The sequence below is a fragment of the Tursiops truncatus genome, chromosome 19 (genome assembly GCF_011762595.2).
Source record: "Tursiops truncatus isolate mTurTru1 chromosome 19, mTurTru1.mat.Y, whole genome shotgun sequence".
NCBI lineage: Eukaryota > Metazoa > Chordata > Mammalia > Artiodactyla > Delphinidae > Tursiops > Tursiops truncatus.
Window position 1 is genome coordinate 7,655,947 of NC_047052.1, and position 17,776 is coordinate 7,673,722.

The following is a 17,776-nucleotide window of genomic DNA, read 5'->3' on the forward strand; positions in this document are numbered from 1 at the left end:
AAGCTTATGCAAATTTTATATATATATATATTTATTTATTTATTACACGTTATATATTATATGTGTAAAAATGTTCTGTTTGCTCAAATATCTGTTGAAGGAGTGATGAACAAGAATAACCCCGCGTCTGTGGGTGTGGTGGGTGTATATACACACGGGCGCACGAGCACACACGTGTGAGACGCCAAGGCCTCACTGAGAAGGTGGCATCTGGGTGAAGCCTGGAGGTGGTGAGAACATCTTGTTTTAAATTTAAAAATCCATCTGTGTCAGGCATGTGGATGTGCTTCCCCTTTCTGCCTGCCTGGGGTTTCATGGTGTGCAGGGACTTAGCTGTCCTCTCTCTGTTGGCCGTTCAAGATGCCTCCAGAGGCACACACTCTTGCCAGCTCTGGCTGCTGCCAGTCTTTATCATGCTTCTCCAAGCTCTGTTGTTTTGATTTTAGTCTACAAATGAGGGTGAGCATCTTCTCATGTTCCCCCCACTTGTGTTTCCTTCCCTGGGAGGGGCCCCAGTACCGTCATGCCAAGTGGAGCAGGAGGTGACACTCAGTATGGTGGGTGGACCAGGGCATTTGGCCATGTGGCTTCAGGCAAATTGCTTGGCTTCTCTGGGCCGTATTCTTCATTCATAAAAATGTAGAGATAATCATACCTCATGGGGTTTGGTAAAGGATAAGTGAATTCATTCATAGAAGGCCCTTAGACCATTACCTGGCATATGGTAGACATTTGATAAATATTAGCTATATTATTTGTATCCTATGCTCGTTTCTCTAGCTGGGTCTTGGTATTTTCCTATTTGCTTTTCAGAGCATTTCATATATTGTATATATTAATCCCTTGTTATATTTTTTAACTCAACTGTACTCATTGAGTGACTACTGTATACCAGGAACTGTTGAGACATAGTTGCAATCCCACATAGCATGATGGAGAGACACAGAAGATATTGAGGGAGTTACAAGCAGGAGTGCCTAAGCCAGCTTGGGAAGGGAGTTAGGAGAGGGCTTCCTGAAGGAGGTGACATGCAAGCTGAGTCTGATAGAATGAGCCAGAATGAGCAAGGAAAAAGGCAGGGCCCGTGGGAGAAGATGACAGCACCCACCGAAGCATAAAGCCAAGGATCAGCGTGTGGGTGCACGATACCACGTCGCAAAGAACACGGCAGCCCAGCCAATTCTGGACCACCCTGCAGGGGAGGCTGAAGCTGCAGTGTTGGCTTAAGAACTGGGTGGATAGAGCCTGCAGTAGGAGGGTGTGGGGGACTCTTTCTGGAAGGAGCTGAGAGAGTCCCTTGTGCAGCTCACACGCCCCAGCCTCGCTTGCATCCTTCTCCACGCCATCTCCCCGTGTTGGGCACGTGTATGCCCCTCCCTGCCCGCCCTCAGCTGGTCACTTAATCTCTGCTCATCCTTCATGGCTCACTAAGCAGCAGTCCCCCCCATGGAAACTCCCCTGACTCCCAGGGTAGGTCAGCTTCCCGTTTTATCCACACCTAGAACCGTGTTTCCTCACTGACAGCACGTACCTCGGTTTGTAATGGTCGCAGCCTGATTTCTTGAAGAGCCGCTGCCTCCTTCTCTGGATTGTCAGCTCATGAGGGCAGGGATGGTCTCTAGTTTTGCTTCCACTTGTAGCTCCAACACCTAACACTGCCGGGCACATAGGAGGTGCTTCAGAAACACCCACCGAATGAGGAGGTGAATGAATGGATGGACCAGAGAGAGAAGCAGGGAGCCTCTCCTGCTTGGAGGCGTGGGGGTCCTGAGCCCCTGTGAATCGTCGCACGTCTGTCAGGTCCACCCATTGCACCTCCCACCCCAGGCGGACTGTCTCACATTCTCACATTGCACGCCTGCTCCTGGTAATGTGGCATGGAGAGCCGAGGTTTTGTCAGGGCTCTTGATAGCACCTGAAGGATTCCCTTTCCAGAGTTTTGTCTGACAGTTGTTCTCACCACCTGCCCATGGCCCTGCTGGCTGCGCTTCTTTCTCCACCCTTAATATCCATGCAGTCTCACCGGCTCCTAATTAAGCCCCTGGGCTCAGACCCTGCCTGTCCTCCATCAAGGGCACTGCATGTCCTTTTCAGCAGAATGTGTTTCATTCGGGTCACATGTTCTGTATTTTGTGTAGTCCTTCACCGTGGAAGAGAAAAGGCAGCGGACTTCTTAACAGAAGGACTACTTACATAAAGGGCTTCGGGATTTCTCCTGTAAGGTTGTTGTGGGTTTTGGAGGCATCGTGGTGAGGAAGAGACTGGGAAGAGTGAGGGGTGGGCTTTGGAGACAGAGGGTCTGTGAGTTCCAGTACAGACTGCCTCTTGTTGAGCCAGTGACTCTAGGCAAGTGTTTCCAGCTTTGAAGCCTTGGTTTTCACCTCTGTCCTAGGGGGATAACAGTACCCACCACAAAGGATTAAATGGTGAGTCCCTGCACACAGGCAGTGCTGGTGGATGTTTCTCTTCTCTCCTTTCTTAGGTGGCAGGCTTACTGCTGCTGGGGCCCCTCCCTTTACTCAAAGGCACGCTTTCCTCCCTACCGCCATATGCCCTGTTGCCTTCTCATCAACACTAGGATATTCATTGTCATTCCGTTCATGTCAACCAGCAAGGCAAAGTCAAGAGGCCCCCCTTCTGGGTGGTAGGACGCCTGACCCTGTCACTTGTGTCCTCAACGGTAGTCAGAGTTGGCTCTTCCGAGATCATTAGCCTTCTGAGATCGTTATTTTTTCGTACAGTTCAGTTGGGAAAAAGAGGCATTTACTTTGTACCCACTGTGTGTTGGGAACTGGGGATTAGAGATAACAAGCCTCATCTTACAAAGAACTTATTAAACTAATTAAGGGATCAGATGCTCCCAGATGGCCAGCTGCAAACCCGAGTGTGCTGAGCGCTCAGGAAGACCCCAGACAGACCACCGTCGGGGCCCCCGGGGGTGGCTATTCCTGGGAAAGAAGAGTCAGCTGCCTGGAAGAGAAGCATTTCAGGTGGCCCCGAGGATTCCAGCTGTGAAGGTGGACGGAAGCAGCATTCTGGGCCAACGGGCAGCTGAAGACGGCCCAGAAGCAGGAAACTTCACGTCATCCTGGAAATCAGGGTGTTTAAGGGGTAGGAGTGGGAGATGAGGTTCGAAAATAGGGTGAGGCCAGGAGGTAGAGTTTGTGAGCAGAGGAGTGACAAAAACAGATGAGAAAATGACCTTTCGGTGGGGTCGCTCTCTGCTTTGGAGACCCTAGGGAGTCTTTTGCCGGGTGCCAGGATTCTGATCTAACAGTGCTTTGAGGATCGGCATGGCCTTGGGTGGGGTTTAACACAGGAGCTGTGATTTCACCTGTAGAAAAGTTTCCTTTTAGTCAGGTTATTTTACATTTTGAATTCAGGCTCCGCTGTTTAAAGCATTTAGACAACTGACAATAGACATCATAAGATGTATGACTGTCATCACTCCTGACACTTTGAAGTGATTTGGGAGCCTAAGCTTTCTTGAAATTCCTAGTGTATAGATTTTATAAGGCATGATTCTAACATGCCAGAGGGTGACTAACATGGCTAAAGAAGATTTTGTTTTTAATTTGGCTAATTTATTTTTTAATACAGTTTTAAAGGTTACAGTCCATTTATAGTTATTACAAAATATTGGCTACATATCCCCCATGTTGTACAGTACATCTCTGAGCCTGATTACACCCAATAGTTTGTGCCTCCCACTTTCCAGCACCTATACTGCCCCTTCCCCACCACTGGTAACCACTAGTTTGTTCTTTTGTTTTGTTTTTTTTGCGGCACGCGGGCCTCTCACTGTTGTGGCCCCTCCCGTTGCGGAGCACAGGCTCCGGACGCGCAGGCTCAGCGGCCATGGCTCATGGGCCCAGCTGCTCTGTGGCATGTGGGATCTTCCCGGACCGGGGCATGAACCTATGTCCCCTGCATCGGCAGGCGGACTCTCAACCACTGTGCCACCAGGGAAGCCCCACTAGTTTGTTCTTTATGTCTGAGTCTGCATTTTTGATAATATTCACTAGTTTGTTGTATTTTTTCAGATCCCACATATAAGTGATATACAGTATTTGTCTTTCTCTGACTTATTTCACTTAGCATAATGGCTTAAATAAGATTTTTTTTTTTTAAGGTACCTGTAAATTCAAGCCTTGCTATTGAATTCAGCTCTGAGATCAGGGATTCTGTCCATGGTGACAGTTAGGGGCTGGGACAGTGACCAGCTGTGAAGTGACTGGTGCAAGTACTGAGTGTATGTTGGGCTCTTTGAACTCTCATCACACGAGTGGGTGGAGTGATTGGAGGGTGTTTTCAACTTCACACTGCCCCCGGCCCACCCACCTCTAGAGATCTGACCCCCAGCACCGCTTCTGTGGAAAGGCGCTGCTGTCCCTACCTGCGGAATCTGTTGGTGACACCTCATTCCTTCTGCCGGGCAGAGACAAGAAGGCCCCGGTGCGGTAACTCTGCGCTCTCATACTTCCCCTCCCAGTGCACCCTCAGACCGGTCCACGCTTTAGGGATCTCCGGTGAGTGAACCACAGACCAGGAAATGGTTCTCAAGCGCAAAGACTATCACTTTCTCTTCTAAGAACTGCAGCTGGAAAACCCTAATCCCGCAGTCAACAAAGGGCGGTTTCCCTCCACTGCGGAACTGATGAGTCTTCTCTCTTGTTTATTTTAAGCCTCCCCTCTGCCCAGCCCTCTCCCCAGCTTGCAGCTGAAGGTGCTCCAGTGTGAAGCGCTCTCTGGGGGCTCCCAGCCCTCCCTTATCTCTGTGAATCGTGTCTGGGATGCTGGGGGAGAAGGACCAGAAGAGAAGTGCCTACATTCGCAGCTTTTTACGGGGACAGCAGCAGATCCGACACAATTTCCTTATCCTGCTCTCCAGCCTCTCGCTCTCACTCTCCCAGTTTTGGAGACAGAAACTTCTCTAGGTCCTCTGTTACGTGTTTAGCACTTGCTCCTTTGTCCAGCCATTCATTTATTCAGCAGCGATCGAGCCACTTCTGTGTGCTGGGTTGCACTGAGTCTAAAGATACAGGAATGGCTAACATGGCTCTTACGTTTAAGAATCTGTGTGCAGGTGAAGAGGGAGCCAGATGTGCCAGAAAAGCAATGTCAGGATTTGCAACGTACGCAAGGTAATTATCCTGCCGCGTGATTACCTGCACTGTCCAGTATGGCAGCTACCAGCCACATGTGGTTAAAGTTAGAACTCAGTACATTAAAATTAGACGAAAGTTTTTAAGTTTCAGTAGCCATATGTAGCTGTTGGCTACTCTGTTGAGCAGCGCAGATATCAAACATTTCCAGCATTGTAGGGGGCTCTCTAGGACAGCGCTGGATCAGACTGTAAGTTCTTAAGCACAGGATCCATCTCTTTGCCCATCAGTGTATCCCAGGAGCCAGGTTTGTCCTAGACACTCATGAACTGCGTGCTGAATGGATGGAGGGAGCAGCAGTAAAGGCTGTTAAAAAAAAAAAAAAAAAAAAGGATGTACCAGCAGCCACTAGAAGAGGGATTAGCTGCTGCTCTGGAAGAATTCCTAAGCAGGTCACAGCAGAGCTGCGTTGAGAATGGTGAGGAGACCATTACCAGGTGGGCAAGGGAGGAAGGGCATTCGGAGAGAGCGACCCTGGCCTTGGGATGTCTTCCTTCTGTATCCTGATGGCTTACACCCCAAAAAAAGTGTTACTATATTCTTCGCAAGGGAAGGAAACTTCATAGCGCTCACACCGTGTTCTCTCCCTGGGCATCTCTGAGAGGTGAGGTCTTGCCCAGCTGTTGTGAAGCAGAAGGGCCAGGTGTGATGTAAGTACGAGAGTTAGTCATCTAGGTGTGAGAGCAACCTGATTTCAGGAAACAGACGCTCCTATGTGTGCGACTAATACCAGGATTTGGAAGCGTGGCCAAGAGGCTGAGAAATGAACAAGGAACGTGTTTCAAAATCAGGAGTGTTAAATGCGAGGCCGCCATGTGGTGTGAGGAGGCTGCTCCAGTTACTTTCCGTTGTTTGTCTTCTGCTCATTCATTCGCTTGACGGACGCTGCGCTGAGCAGTGCTGCCTTCCAGGCACTGTGCTCAGTCCTGCAGACACAGAGCGAGTGGCTCTCAGGTTTGTCCCCAAAGAGCCCGCCGTTAGGTGGAGACATCAGGCAGGTGCAGAGATGATGATGATGCAGTAAACCGAGCTCGGCTTGGTAACAGTTGCATGTGACCCTGGAGCCAGGTGTGACACCCAGATTCTCCTTCCGCCTTTGTTCAGTGGGCTCTTGGGAAGAAAAGCAGAATATCCCTCAGCGCCAACACCAGCACCAGCGGGAGGGCCCGAGACCAGTGTTAGGTTTCCGAGTCCTGTTGCTTGAGTCAAGCATCACTTTTGAAGTCAAGATTCTTAGAGTTTGAACCCTATTCTGACCCTTCCTAGTGGCATGACCTTCGGTTTTGCTTTTCTCACCTCTAAAATGTGGCTGAAACGATGTCTTATAGGGTTCTTCTTAGGATTGGGTGATGTAAGCTATGTGAATCACACAATAAGCATTCAACAAAATAGGATTATTCCATTATGGTGAGGAATCGAGTGTGAAACCAGCACAGAGGACGCACCCTCCCCTGGGGATAGCATCCTTTGGTGCCCTGTCTGAACTTCTCCTTCCTTCCTCGATGTCCAGAGGAAGCTTGGTGCTCTTCGGTGCTGGGGTTTGACATGTTCCTGGTGGAGAACGTAGGCATGGACTCTGAGCCCTGCCTGGAGTGGCTAATGCGGCGTGCAGCGGTGTCCTGTGGTCTGTCCCTCGTCTGTCCAGTCCTCTGTGGCCTCCCCCAGACCTTTACCCTCTGTCCTCCCAGAAAGCTCACCCCTCGTCCCGGGACAGCTTCTGTTTCTCTCTGGGTGTCTTACAAACTGCAGTGCATTTTCTGACACACCTCTTCCTGCCGCACAGTGACAACTGTGCACCATTTCTTGACACTTCTTGAGTATTTCCACCATTTCTCAGTTGATTGGGCAGGTTTCCTTCTCCTGCTGGCTGAGTTGAGATGCCTTTTTCAGTCTGCAAGAGTCTCTCCTTAGGGAATCTTCCACACACCTGGATCTTTTATTCTTTTCTCCAATCTGATCATCTCTATCTTTTAATATAGGAGTCTAACCTGCTCAACAATTAATGTGATTATTAATATATTTGGATTTTTTTCTATTCTATTTTGCATTTTAATATTATCATTCTGTTTCTCTGCTCGCTCTCCCATCCCCAGCCCCTACCCTTTTCATACTTTTAAAGTGAATTGGTACATTTTATATATTCCGTCTCCCTGAACTGACTTAGAAGCTAACCATAGATAGTATTTGTATTCTTAAATTTTAGCATACATACTCAACTATGAATTTTTTTTCTAATAGATGTGATATCCTCCTCTTGATATAACAAGGAGGGCCCTACTTGGTTTTAACTTCTCAATGAGCCTCTTGTTTTTGTTTTGTCCAGTCAGTGTTGTTAAACATCAAAAACTATTTTTATCATTTTTGCAGCCAGGAATTACATTTACTAAATTAAAAATAATCAACTGTGTTTCTTTTATCTCTTGTCTTCCTGTGAATTAACTTTTTGATTTGCTGAAGTTTCTCTTTATAATTCTTTTAGAGTCTGTGGTAGATAAACTCTTTTAGTTTTGGGGTATCTGAAAATACCCATTTCTCGGTCCTTTAAATGTGGTTTTAGCTGGGTATAAAATTCTTGGTTGATAGTTATTTTCTCTTAGCATTTTGATGATAGTTCATTTTTTTCAGCCCTCTGTCACTGCTTGTAAATAATAAGTTGAAAATAATTTCAAACTTATATCAAACATTGTAATCCTTTTTGGATTTACCAGTTTTTAACGTTTTGCCACATTTGCTGTCTCTTTCTCTGTATGTGTATGTGTGTTTCTGTACATGTATATGTATATATATAGACTCACACATATGTACACACTTAGAACTTATATACAAATGATTATACAGATTATATATAAATTATTATTCTTTTTCTGAACCATTTGAGTGTAGATTGCATACATCATGCCTCTTTACCCAGTAATATTTTTTGTGGTTTGTTTTATGTTTGTTTGTTTTTACTGAGGTATAGTTGATTTACAATGTTGTGTTAGTTTCAGGCGTACAGCACAGTGATTCAGGTTTTCATATATGTGTGTGTATACACACACACACACACATATATACATATATATATTGTTTTTCAGATTCTTTTCCATTATAGGTTATTATAAGATATTGAATATAGTTCCCTGTGCTAAACTCCTAATTTATCCCTCCCTCCGTCCCCAGTGATATTTAGTATAGGTATTTCTAAGAAAAAGGATATTCTCAAGTCAACACAGTACAGTTACGAAATCCAAGAAATTTAACATTGATAGAATCCTTTTATCTAATCTTTGGTTCTTTTTTTTTTTTTTTTTTTGCGGTACACGGACCTCTCACTGCTGTGGCCTCTCCCGTTGCGGAGCACAGTCTCTGGATGCGCAGGCTCAGCAGCCATGGCTCATGGGCCCAGCCTCTCCACGGCATGTGGGATCTTCCCGGACCGGGGCACGAACCCGTGTCCCCTGCATCGGCAGGTGGACTCTCAACCACTGCGCCACCAGGGAAGCCCTAATCTTTGGTTCTTACTCCATTTTTTTCCTATTATCCCAGTAATGTTCTTTAGATTATTTTTCCCTCCAATATAGAATCCAGGTCAGAATCCTATGATGACTTTAGTTGTCATGTCTCTTTAGTTCCCTTTAATCTGGAGCAGTTCCTTGGTCTTCCATTGTCTTCAGTAACACTGGCATTTTTGAAGACTACCATCCAGTTATTTTACAGAGTGTTCCTCATTTTGAGTCTGTCTGATGTTTCCTCAAGACTAGATTCAAGTTATTCATCTCCACTGAAATACTTGATATGATGTTATTTCCTCTGTCTTACCCATCCATCTCTTTCCTTCTTCCCTTCCTTCCTTCCTCCCTCCCTCCCTCTCATCTATCTATCATCCTCATCTCTATCTATTATCAGTTCAGACTTGAAGATTATTATTTTATGCAATGGTTTATAATCCATTTCTTCCCCTTATTTACTTTTATGTTCAAATTGTCCTAGATTTGGCCAATGGGAACCCCCTCCAAGCTGCCTCATATGTCCTTTTGACATGCCTGGTTATTTTTTTGGTCACTTCCTTACTTCCAGGTACAATAAGACTTTCCAGCCCACTTTGTACCTTGCCTGTCCCAGCCCTGGAAGCAGCCATTTCTCTGGGAAGTCCTGGATTATTTTAGTGGGGATGGTATTTAGAAGCCAACATCTGGGGTCTAAGTGTGCTCATTGCTATGAGATCTTCATTTTTTTCTAAGCCCTTTCAGCTAATGGAGCTAGGAAATAGATATAATTTTAAAAGCCATGAGTTCATACTGATACCTCCAGTTTCATTCTAATCCTACTGAGTTCTTCCTTGCCTTCCCACATTCCATGTTTGTGTGTCCCTTCTTCCACAGAGAGAACGCTGCTTTCTCCATAACATCATACAATTACTCATTTGCTCACCCTATAATTCTCATAAAATAATTTTAGAATTGCTCCACCCTTACCCTTACGAAAAGCAAACCCACTAAGAAGAATTCAAGATTTGTTTGAGGGTATATAAGTCATTATATTGAGTCCAAAAGTTATCTGTATTGCTCATCCTCCCCTTGAATACATAAGTACTACGTGATCCATGGTTGGCTGCATCCATGGATGCAGAACTGTGGACACAGAGGACCAACTGTAAAGTTATATGCAGATTTTCTACTGCATGGGGTTGGTGCCCTTAACCCCTGCGTTGTTCAAGGGTCAGCTATACTCAGAGAAGTGTAGAAGAGAACTATACTCCTTCCCCATCCCTTCTGCTCTATTCTGTCAACCACTGTGGATGTCCAGTTTCATTGTTTTCTGACTTATTCTTCCTCTGTTTCCTTTTGCAAAAATAAACAGATTTATCTATTTTTCCCTTCTTTCTTATACTAAAGGTAAAATACTTTTATACCTTGCCTCTCTTTACTTGAAGGTATGTTTTGGAAATCACTCATTCATTCATAGAAATAGTTTTCATTCTTTTTACAGCTGCATAGTATTCCTTTGTGCGGATACACCATAGTTTACATCCCTAATCTATGCTTGGAAGTTTAGGTAGTTCCAATATTTTGCAGTTGTGAATAATGCTGTGAAGAAAAATATATATAATAATAATAATAGTAATAATAATAATAAATATATATATATTTTTTGGTATATTTTTATGTTATGTTTCCAGAAGTGGGATTGCTATGTTGAGAGTACATGCATGAACAGTTTTCTCACATGTTGCCAAATTCCCTTCCATAGTAGTTGTACCACTTTGCATTCCACCCACAATGAAGAGAATGCCCAGCTCCCCACATCCTCTCTAGAAGAGTATACTGTCAAGATTCTGAACTTTTGCCCAGTGAATGGGTAAGAAATGGTATCTCAGTGTAGTTTTAACTTTCATTTCTTTTATTATGAGTTTTAGTTTGCATTATTCTTTGGAGTGAAGAGGAAATCTTTTTTTATGTTTAAGAGCTATTTTTATGTAGTATTTGTGGATTGTCTGTCCATGTCTTCTGTCCGTTTTTTTGCCTGGAAGAATTTTGGTCTTCTTGTCCTCACTGTTTAAAATTTCTTTACAATTTGAGGATCTTTTATCTGTGATATGCAAATTTCTTCCTGTTTGTCATTTGCTTTCTAATTAGTTCTTTGCCTTACCCCTGTGCTCTTTTCCTTTCTGTCTGCTTTTGTCTGAGAATTTCTTATTTATGTTAAGTGGCTCTTTTTCTCACATCTATCACTTTTAGCATTTGAAACATTCCTATTTCTAAAGTCCTTGTCAGATTGTCTCATAATATTCAATTTATCTGATTTGGATTCATTCATGTCACCAGTATTGATTTTATTGGCTAGAATTCTGAGCATTCAATATCTTCCTATTTCAGAATTTTGGTGTACAGGCTCATTTCAAGAGGGAAGTTGGTTTTTGTCTTTCTTTGCTTCCTCTTTCTCCCTCCACCTGGCCCGGAGCTCCCGAGAAAGCCTTGGCTGTGGACAGCACGTGGTTTTGTCACTGTCGTTCTGCCTTCGTGGGAGGGCATCACACCATCGCCTGGCTTCCATCCCCTGGGTCCCTCCTCCCGTCTCGAGTGGGAGGCTTGGTTTCTGCTGCCCCCCGGGTCCCCTTCCCGCCCAGCACTCCTGGCCCCCACCCCTGTGTCAAGCCTCGTGCTGATGCTCTGCCACACACACAAAGAGATGGTTGTTTGCGAGCCCAGTGTTGTCTCTGTCACCTCAGCACGTCTGGAGCAGAGGGGCTGTGTCAGAGCATGATTTTATGGAGGCTTCCTAATGGGAAATACTCCTTTGTACTCTGAAGGAAGGAATGTGAGAAGGCTTGAAGGGAGTGGAAGGAAGGAAACTAGCCTGATTCAGGGGTGGGGGGGGGGGTTCCTTTGTCCCAGAAGCACAGCACGTGTCCCTTCACTTCGCAGTCATCCGCATGCGGGAAGTGAGGGCACAGAGGAGGGATAGTGACCTCCAGCCTCGCAGCCCTGAGAGTACGGGGTGCGGGGCTTTGAACGCCGCCACCACTGGGTTTTCACTCTGGCCTTCGGGCTCACCAGGGTGTTCACCCATCTCTCCTGGGTCTGTTCCCCGGGCTTGGAGGGAGTGTGTGGGGCTGGGAGCGCGAGAGGCGGGGCTGCAAGGACTCTCCAGCTAATTCCTCATTTTTGGAATGACTTGGCATCCTTCAGCTAACATTTCTGCAGTGCCTAGAATGAGCCAGGCACTTGCTAATCCCATATGGTTCCTTAATTTAATTAGCTCCGAACAACCATGAAAAGCAGGTACCACTAACCCCATCTTCTGACGAAGGAGACGACACTTGAGGGCTCGTGTGGCTTCCTGGCTTCTCCTGATGAGCAAACACAGGGCTGGGATTCCCGTGCTGTCTGGCTGCAAAGCCCCGAACTTCTATGCTTCCGGCATGTTCTGTTTCCCATGGTGCCTTCCCTGCCAGCCTGCCCCCATCTCTCCAGAGGCACGGTGCCCCAGAAGAGGAGTGGGTTTGAGAGCACCTCCGTGTGAGGTCAGAGTTAGGTCCAGAAAGGTAACTTAACGCAGCTGTACGTGAGTGAATCCGGGCCCTCACGGAGGCTTCCTCTCTTCCCTGGCCCAGAGATGGTGCATCTTCCAAGTCACCATTGGAGATGTGAGCCATGTGTCCTAATAGAGAATAAACAGGTCTGTTTTCCTCACATAGTTTTATGGATTATTTGGTCAGATGGTTCCTTAAGGGCTGCTTCCCCTTAAGCTTTAACAGAAAGACCATGGGCTCCTTCACAGAGAACCCCCCACCCAATATTTGTTATCATGTCACCCTATCTTTTCCCATCTGTCATTGTTTTAACTAAGTCTGCTTGTTTACTTTCCATCGCCCACGCCTGAAGCAAGCTCTGGGACGGCATGGACCTTATTTCTCTGATTTTTGTTTCATCTCCAACATCTAGTGTTATAGCTGGCCCATAGGAGGTGATAACTAATTAGATTTTTTTAAATTTATCTATTTTTATTTTTGGCTGCGTTGGGTCTTTGTTGCTGCGTGCGGGCTCTCTCTAGTTGCTGTGAGCAGGGACTACTCTTCGTTGCGGTGCGCAGGCTTCTCATTGCGGTGGCTTCTCCTGTTGCGGAGCACGGGCTCTAGGTGCGCGGGCTCAATAGTTGTGGCACACGGGCTCAGTAGTTGTGGCTCGAGGGCTCAATAGTTGTGGCTTACAGGCTCAGTAGTTGTGGCTCACGGGCTCTAGAGCGTAGGCTCAGTAGCTGTGGTGCACGGGCTTTGTTGCTCTGCGGCATGTGGAATCTTCCTGGACCAGGGCTCGAACCCGTGTCCCCTGCATTGGCAGGCGGATTCTTAACCACTGCACCACCAGGGAAGCCCCTAATTAGATTTTGAATGAACGGAGAAAAGGAGAGGCAGCTGCCTCTAATCCTGGCTCTGCCACTTAAAACCTTCACGGCTCCCAGCAAGTTACTCACTTTTCCTTATCTGCAAAGTGGAGTAAGAATGGCAGTTTTGTAGGACTGTTGAGGAATTTAGAGGCAGCGTACAGAGCTGCTCAGAAAAGGTAACCCTCAGGTCCTCCTCCTTAATATGACTGTAAAGCAGCACCTTGACTTGGTTGTGGGGCAGGAGTTTAATCAGACCTCTCCCAGCCCCGGGTAGCCCTGATCTTCCCAAGCCCTGAGCTTCTGACTTCTCACGGCCAAGAGCTGGTGGCCGCTGAGAGCAGCTCCCATGATGCGCTGACCTCTGCCAGCAGGTCCCCAGCACGGATCTGCCAGGTCTAATTAGGACGCTTCTGAGGAGCTGGAGGTTTTGAGGTTGACCCTGAAGAAACAGCTCCCTTTACACAAGGCTTTTAATTAAATGCTCGCGTTTACTTTCCGGAGTTCATTGAATCATTTACCCACATCATGGTGTTTGACAAAGCCCAGTTGCTGTGGGTAATGGAAAAGTACAAAATGAGGAGGCTTCTTGGAGGCTGTCAGGTGACACAGGCACTGCTGCTTCTGTGCCCCTTTGGGGCTGGGCGCTCGTCTGGGTGGGGACGGGGTATGCAGGGAAAGGGTCCAGGGAAGCATTTCCTGGTCCCTGCCTTTGACTTGGTTCTTGAGATTCCAAGACCCCCCATGCTAACTAAGAATCTGAGTCCACCTTGATGTTATCCAGACCCTGGTTCTCAAAGCCTGGTCGCTGCAGCAGGGGCAGCAGCATGGGGTGGACCCAGCAGGCTGGTTTAACAGTTCTCCAGGTGATCCGGATGCCTGTTCAAGTGTAAGAACAACTGGGGACTTCCCTGGTGGTCCAGTGTGGTAAGTGTGGGAGTGTGGTAGGACTCCACACTCCCAATGCATGGGGCCTGGGGTTGATCGCTGGTCAGGGAACTAGGTCCGCATGCATGCTGCAACTAAGAGTTTGCATGATGAAACTAAGAAGTCCGCATGCTGCAACTAAGAAGTCTGCATGCTGCAACTAAAAGATCCCACATGCTGCAACTAAGACCCAGCACAGCCAAGATAGATAGATAGATAGATAGGTAGGTAGGTAGGTAGATAGGTGTGTTTCAAAGATGTTCATGATCTTTAAAAAAAAAAAAAAGTGTAAGAACCACTGGTCTAGGGTCTCAAACCTGCCTGTATGTCAGAATTGCCTGGGAAGTGGTTCTCTTGGGGGTTTTTTGTTTTGTTTTGTTTTTTAAAGTTAACTTAATTTTAAAATGTACTCTTTAAAATAAACTTCACTTCTTTGGATTTCCAGAAAATTTGGAAAGCTAATAGAGTTCATGTATACCCCGTACTCAGTCTCTCCTGTTATTATGAGCTTCCTCACTAGTGTGGTACATTTGTTACAGCTGATGATATTGCTGCATCAATATCAACTAAAGTCCATACCTTATCCTAACGTCTGTTCCGAGATCCTGATCCCACATCACATTTAGTCGTCATGTTTCCTTAGGATCCTCTGCCCTGTGACAGTTTCTCAGGCTTTCCTGGTTTTTAATGACCTTCACAGTTTTGAAGTATACTGATCAGGTATTTTGTAGAACTCTCCTCCATTGGGATTTGTCTGACCTTTTTTGCATGATTAGACTGGGGTTGTAGGTTTCTGAGAGGAAGACCCCGGAGGTCCAGCGCCCTTCTCCTCACGTCGTGTCAGGGGTGCACACCACGCCATGACTTCTCCCTGTTGGTGTTGGTCTTGATCACGTGGCCAACAGGGCTTTGACTTCTCCATCTGCCACAGTCAGGTTTCTCCACTGTTACTCTCCCCCCTGAGCCCCCCAACTTTCCACACCATTTGGAAGGAAGTCACTTTGTGCAGCCCGCCCTTAAAGAAGTTATGTTCTACCCCCTTGAGAGCAGAGCATCTACATAAACTGTTTGGAATTCTTCTCCATGGGAGATTTGGCTCTTGTCTCCCATTTATTCATTTATTCAATCTCATTTAATTATATCAGTATGGACTCACGGATATTTATTTTGTGCTTTCAATTATAATGCAATACATACGACTTTATGTCGTTGCTCAAATTCTGCCGTCTTTGGCCATGGGGAGCTCTTTCACTTGGCTCCTGTGTCCTTTTGACATACTCCCATCATTGTGAAGGTTGTCGTTATTATTTTTTATTTATTGTGTTTTTTTTTTTTTTAGTACTTCCGTCCTTTCAGCCTCTGCAAGCTTATCTTGCATGTTTCTTGCCCCAGTCCTGGAATCAGCCGTCTCTCCAGAGAGCCCTGGTTCCTTTTATTGAGAATGAAACCAAGCTCTGGGCCCCAGGTGTGCTCACTGCTATTGGGATGTCAGACTCTGGGCCCTCTCGGCTGACAGAGCAAGGAAATACACATGTATATACTAACCTGTTTGTACACGCTTATCTGTAAATATTTCTGAAGGTAACCATCTGTATCTGTATTGAGTTCATACTGAGGTCTTCAGTGCTCATCCATTACCACGTTGCTCATTCTAGCCCCCTCTCCTTGCTTACCTGTAAACTGCCACTCCAACACTGAAAAACCTTCTTCTCCCCATCTGCCATCCATTTATGTAATTGTTCAACTCCAGCGTTCATGTGTGATGTCAGAATTGTTAACTCGTACTTACCTCCATGTGATCAGCTTTATCAGCTGGAGTACACTGCTTCTGTGCGGGTTATTTTGCCTTTAATTTTACAAACTCCACTCATTCCTAAAGTTACTTAGGTCAGCGCCTTCCCCCGCCCGCTTCAGGGAGGTGGTTTCATACATTTGTCATACAGTTAGATTCTTTTATCACATTCTGCATTCCATCCTTGGATTCCCCCCATCTCTCAATTTTTTTAAAAAAATTTGCATACTTTAAGGTTCACTGTCTATGCTGTAGTTCTTCAGGTTTCGACAAATGCTTTATGTCTCATGTTCACCATCATAGCATCATACAGAGTAGTTTCACTGCCCTAAAAATATCCCCTACGCTTCACCAATTCCGCCCTCCTCTTATTGCACCTGAACCCCTGGCAACCACTGATCTTTTTACTGTGTCTCTACTTTTGCCTTTTCTAGAATGTCACATAATTGGAATCATGTAATGTGTAGCCTTTTCAGAGCGGCTTCTTAGTAATACGCATTTCAGATTCATTCACGTATTTTTGTGGTTTGATGATGAATTTCTGTGTATGCCAAATATTCTTTTGTGTGAATGAACCAGAGTTTGTGTATCCATTCACCTAGTAAAGGGCATATTGGTTGCTTCTGATTTGGGGTTATTATGAGGACAGCTGCAGTTTTTTGGTTTTGTTTGTTTGTTTTGTTTCGTGGCCATTGTCGGGTTCCCCATTGCTGAAAGCATCCAAGCAGAAGCTGGGTGCTCTCGGATGGATGAGTGGGAGAGGGAAGCAAGGATTGCATGGGGTCATTCACAGAGAGCCCTCTCTGTGCTCGTCCAAGTTTGGAGATGTAGCCGTTAAGTCCCAGGCCCTTCACCACCCAGAACAGAGCTGCACACGGGTCCCAGCCACATCAGACTCTTTCCATGAAAAGCTGAGCGTTCTCTGATCACGCTCTTGTGTGACTATTCCCCAGTCAGTTTCTCACTTTGTTCCTCTGATTTTGGAAGGCTCTGCTCTGACCAACGGGGGACTAAACCTGCACAGCTCGGTGAAGAGGAAGCTGGAAGCGGAGAAGGACTACGTCTTTGACAAGAGGCTCAGGTACAGCGTCCGCCAGAACGAAAGCAACTGTCGCTTTCGGGACATTGTCGTGCGGAAGGAAGAGGGCTTCACGCACATCCTGCTGTCCAGCCAGACCTCGGACAACAACGCGCTGACCCCTGAGGTGAGGGGGCAGGATAGGGGGTGGGTGTCACTCTGAGGCAGTCACAGTAGGGCGCTGGCTCTCTCTCTGTGCCCTCAGGAGTGGATGGAGACAGCCGACACTCGTGCAGACTTGACCGCGGGACCCCATTTACTGATCACCTTACATACGTTATCCGTCTGATCTTTACGACCAGTAACCATATTATCCCATTTTGAAGATGAAGACCTCGGTAAACAGAGAGATTCAATAAACTGATTGTGGTCCCAGAATTAGTCAGTATTAGCCCCAGAAACCAAGCATCCTATCTTGGGCTTTTCCAGTGAGACTGCATTATAATCAGCATGTCAGATTTCTTTGCTTTAGATGGAATTATATTCACTCAGCTCGCTTATAGTTTTCTTAATTGAGATGTAATTCACATGCCATCAATTTTACCCTTTTAAAACGTACCATTCAGTGGTGTTTAGTATATTCACAAGGTTGTGCAACCGTCGGCACTAATTCCAGAACATGTCCATCACCCCCAAAGGAAACCCTGTGCCCATTAACAGTCACCCCATTGTCCCCCGGCCCAGGTCCCCGGCAACCACTAATCTCCTTTCTGTCTCTCTGGATTTACCTATTCTGGACATTTCGTATGCATGGAATCCTGCAGTACACGGTCTTCCATGACTGGCTTCTTTCACGCAGCGTGGTGTTTTGGGGCTTTCTACACGTGGTGGCATGATCAGTGCTTCATTCCTCTTCCATGTGTGGATAGGCCACATTTTGTCCATTAGTTCTCCAGTTGAGGGACGTTTGGATTGTCTCCACCTTGGGCTATCATGAAAAATAATGTT

General features: G+C 46.2%; 1 protein-coding gene across 2 annotated transcripts in view; it reads left to right on the forward strand.

Moving 5' to 3' along the window:
* The window catches only part of CDYL2 (chromodomain Y like 2), a 179,874-nt gene that overhangs the window by 134,119 nt on the left and 27,979 nt on the right, over positions 1-17,776 (forward strand). For both annotated transcript variants that reach the window (XM_033844775.2, XM_033844776.2), the window contains exon 3: positions 16,738-16,955. In XM_033844775.2, the coding sequence (XP_033700666.1) occupies positions 16,738-16,955 (218 nt within the window). The remainder of the gene's footprint in view (positions 1-16,737; positions 16,956-17,776) is intronic.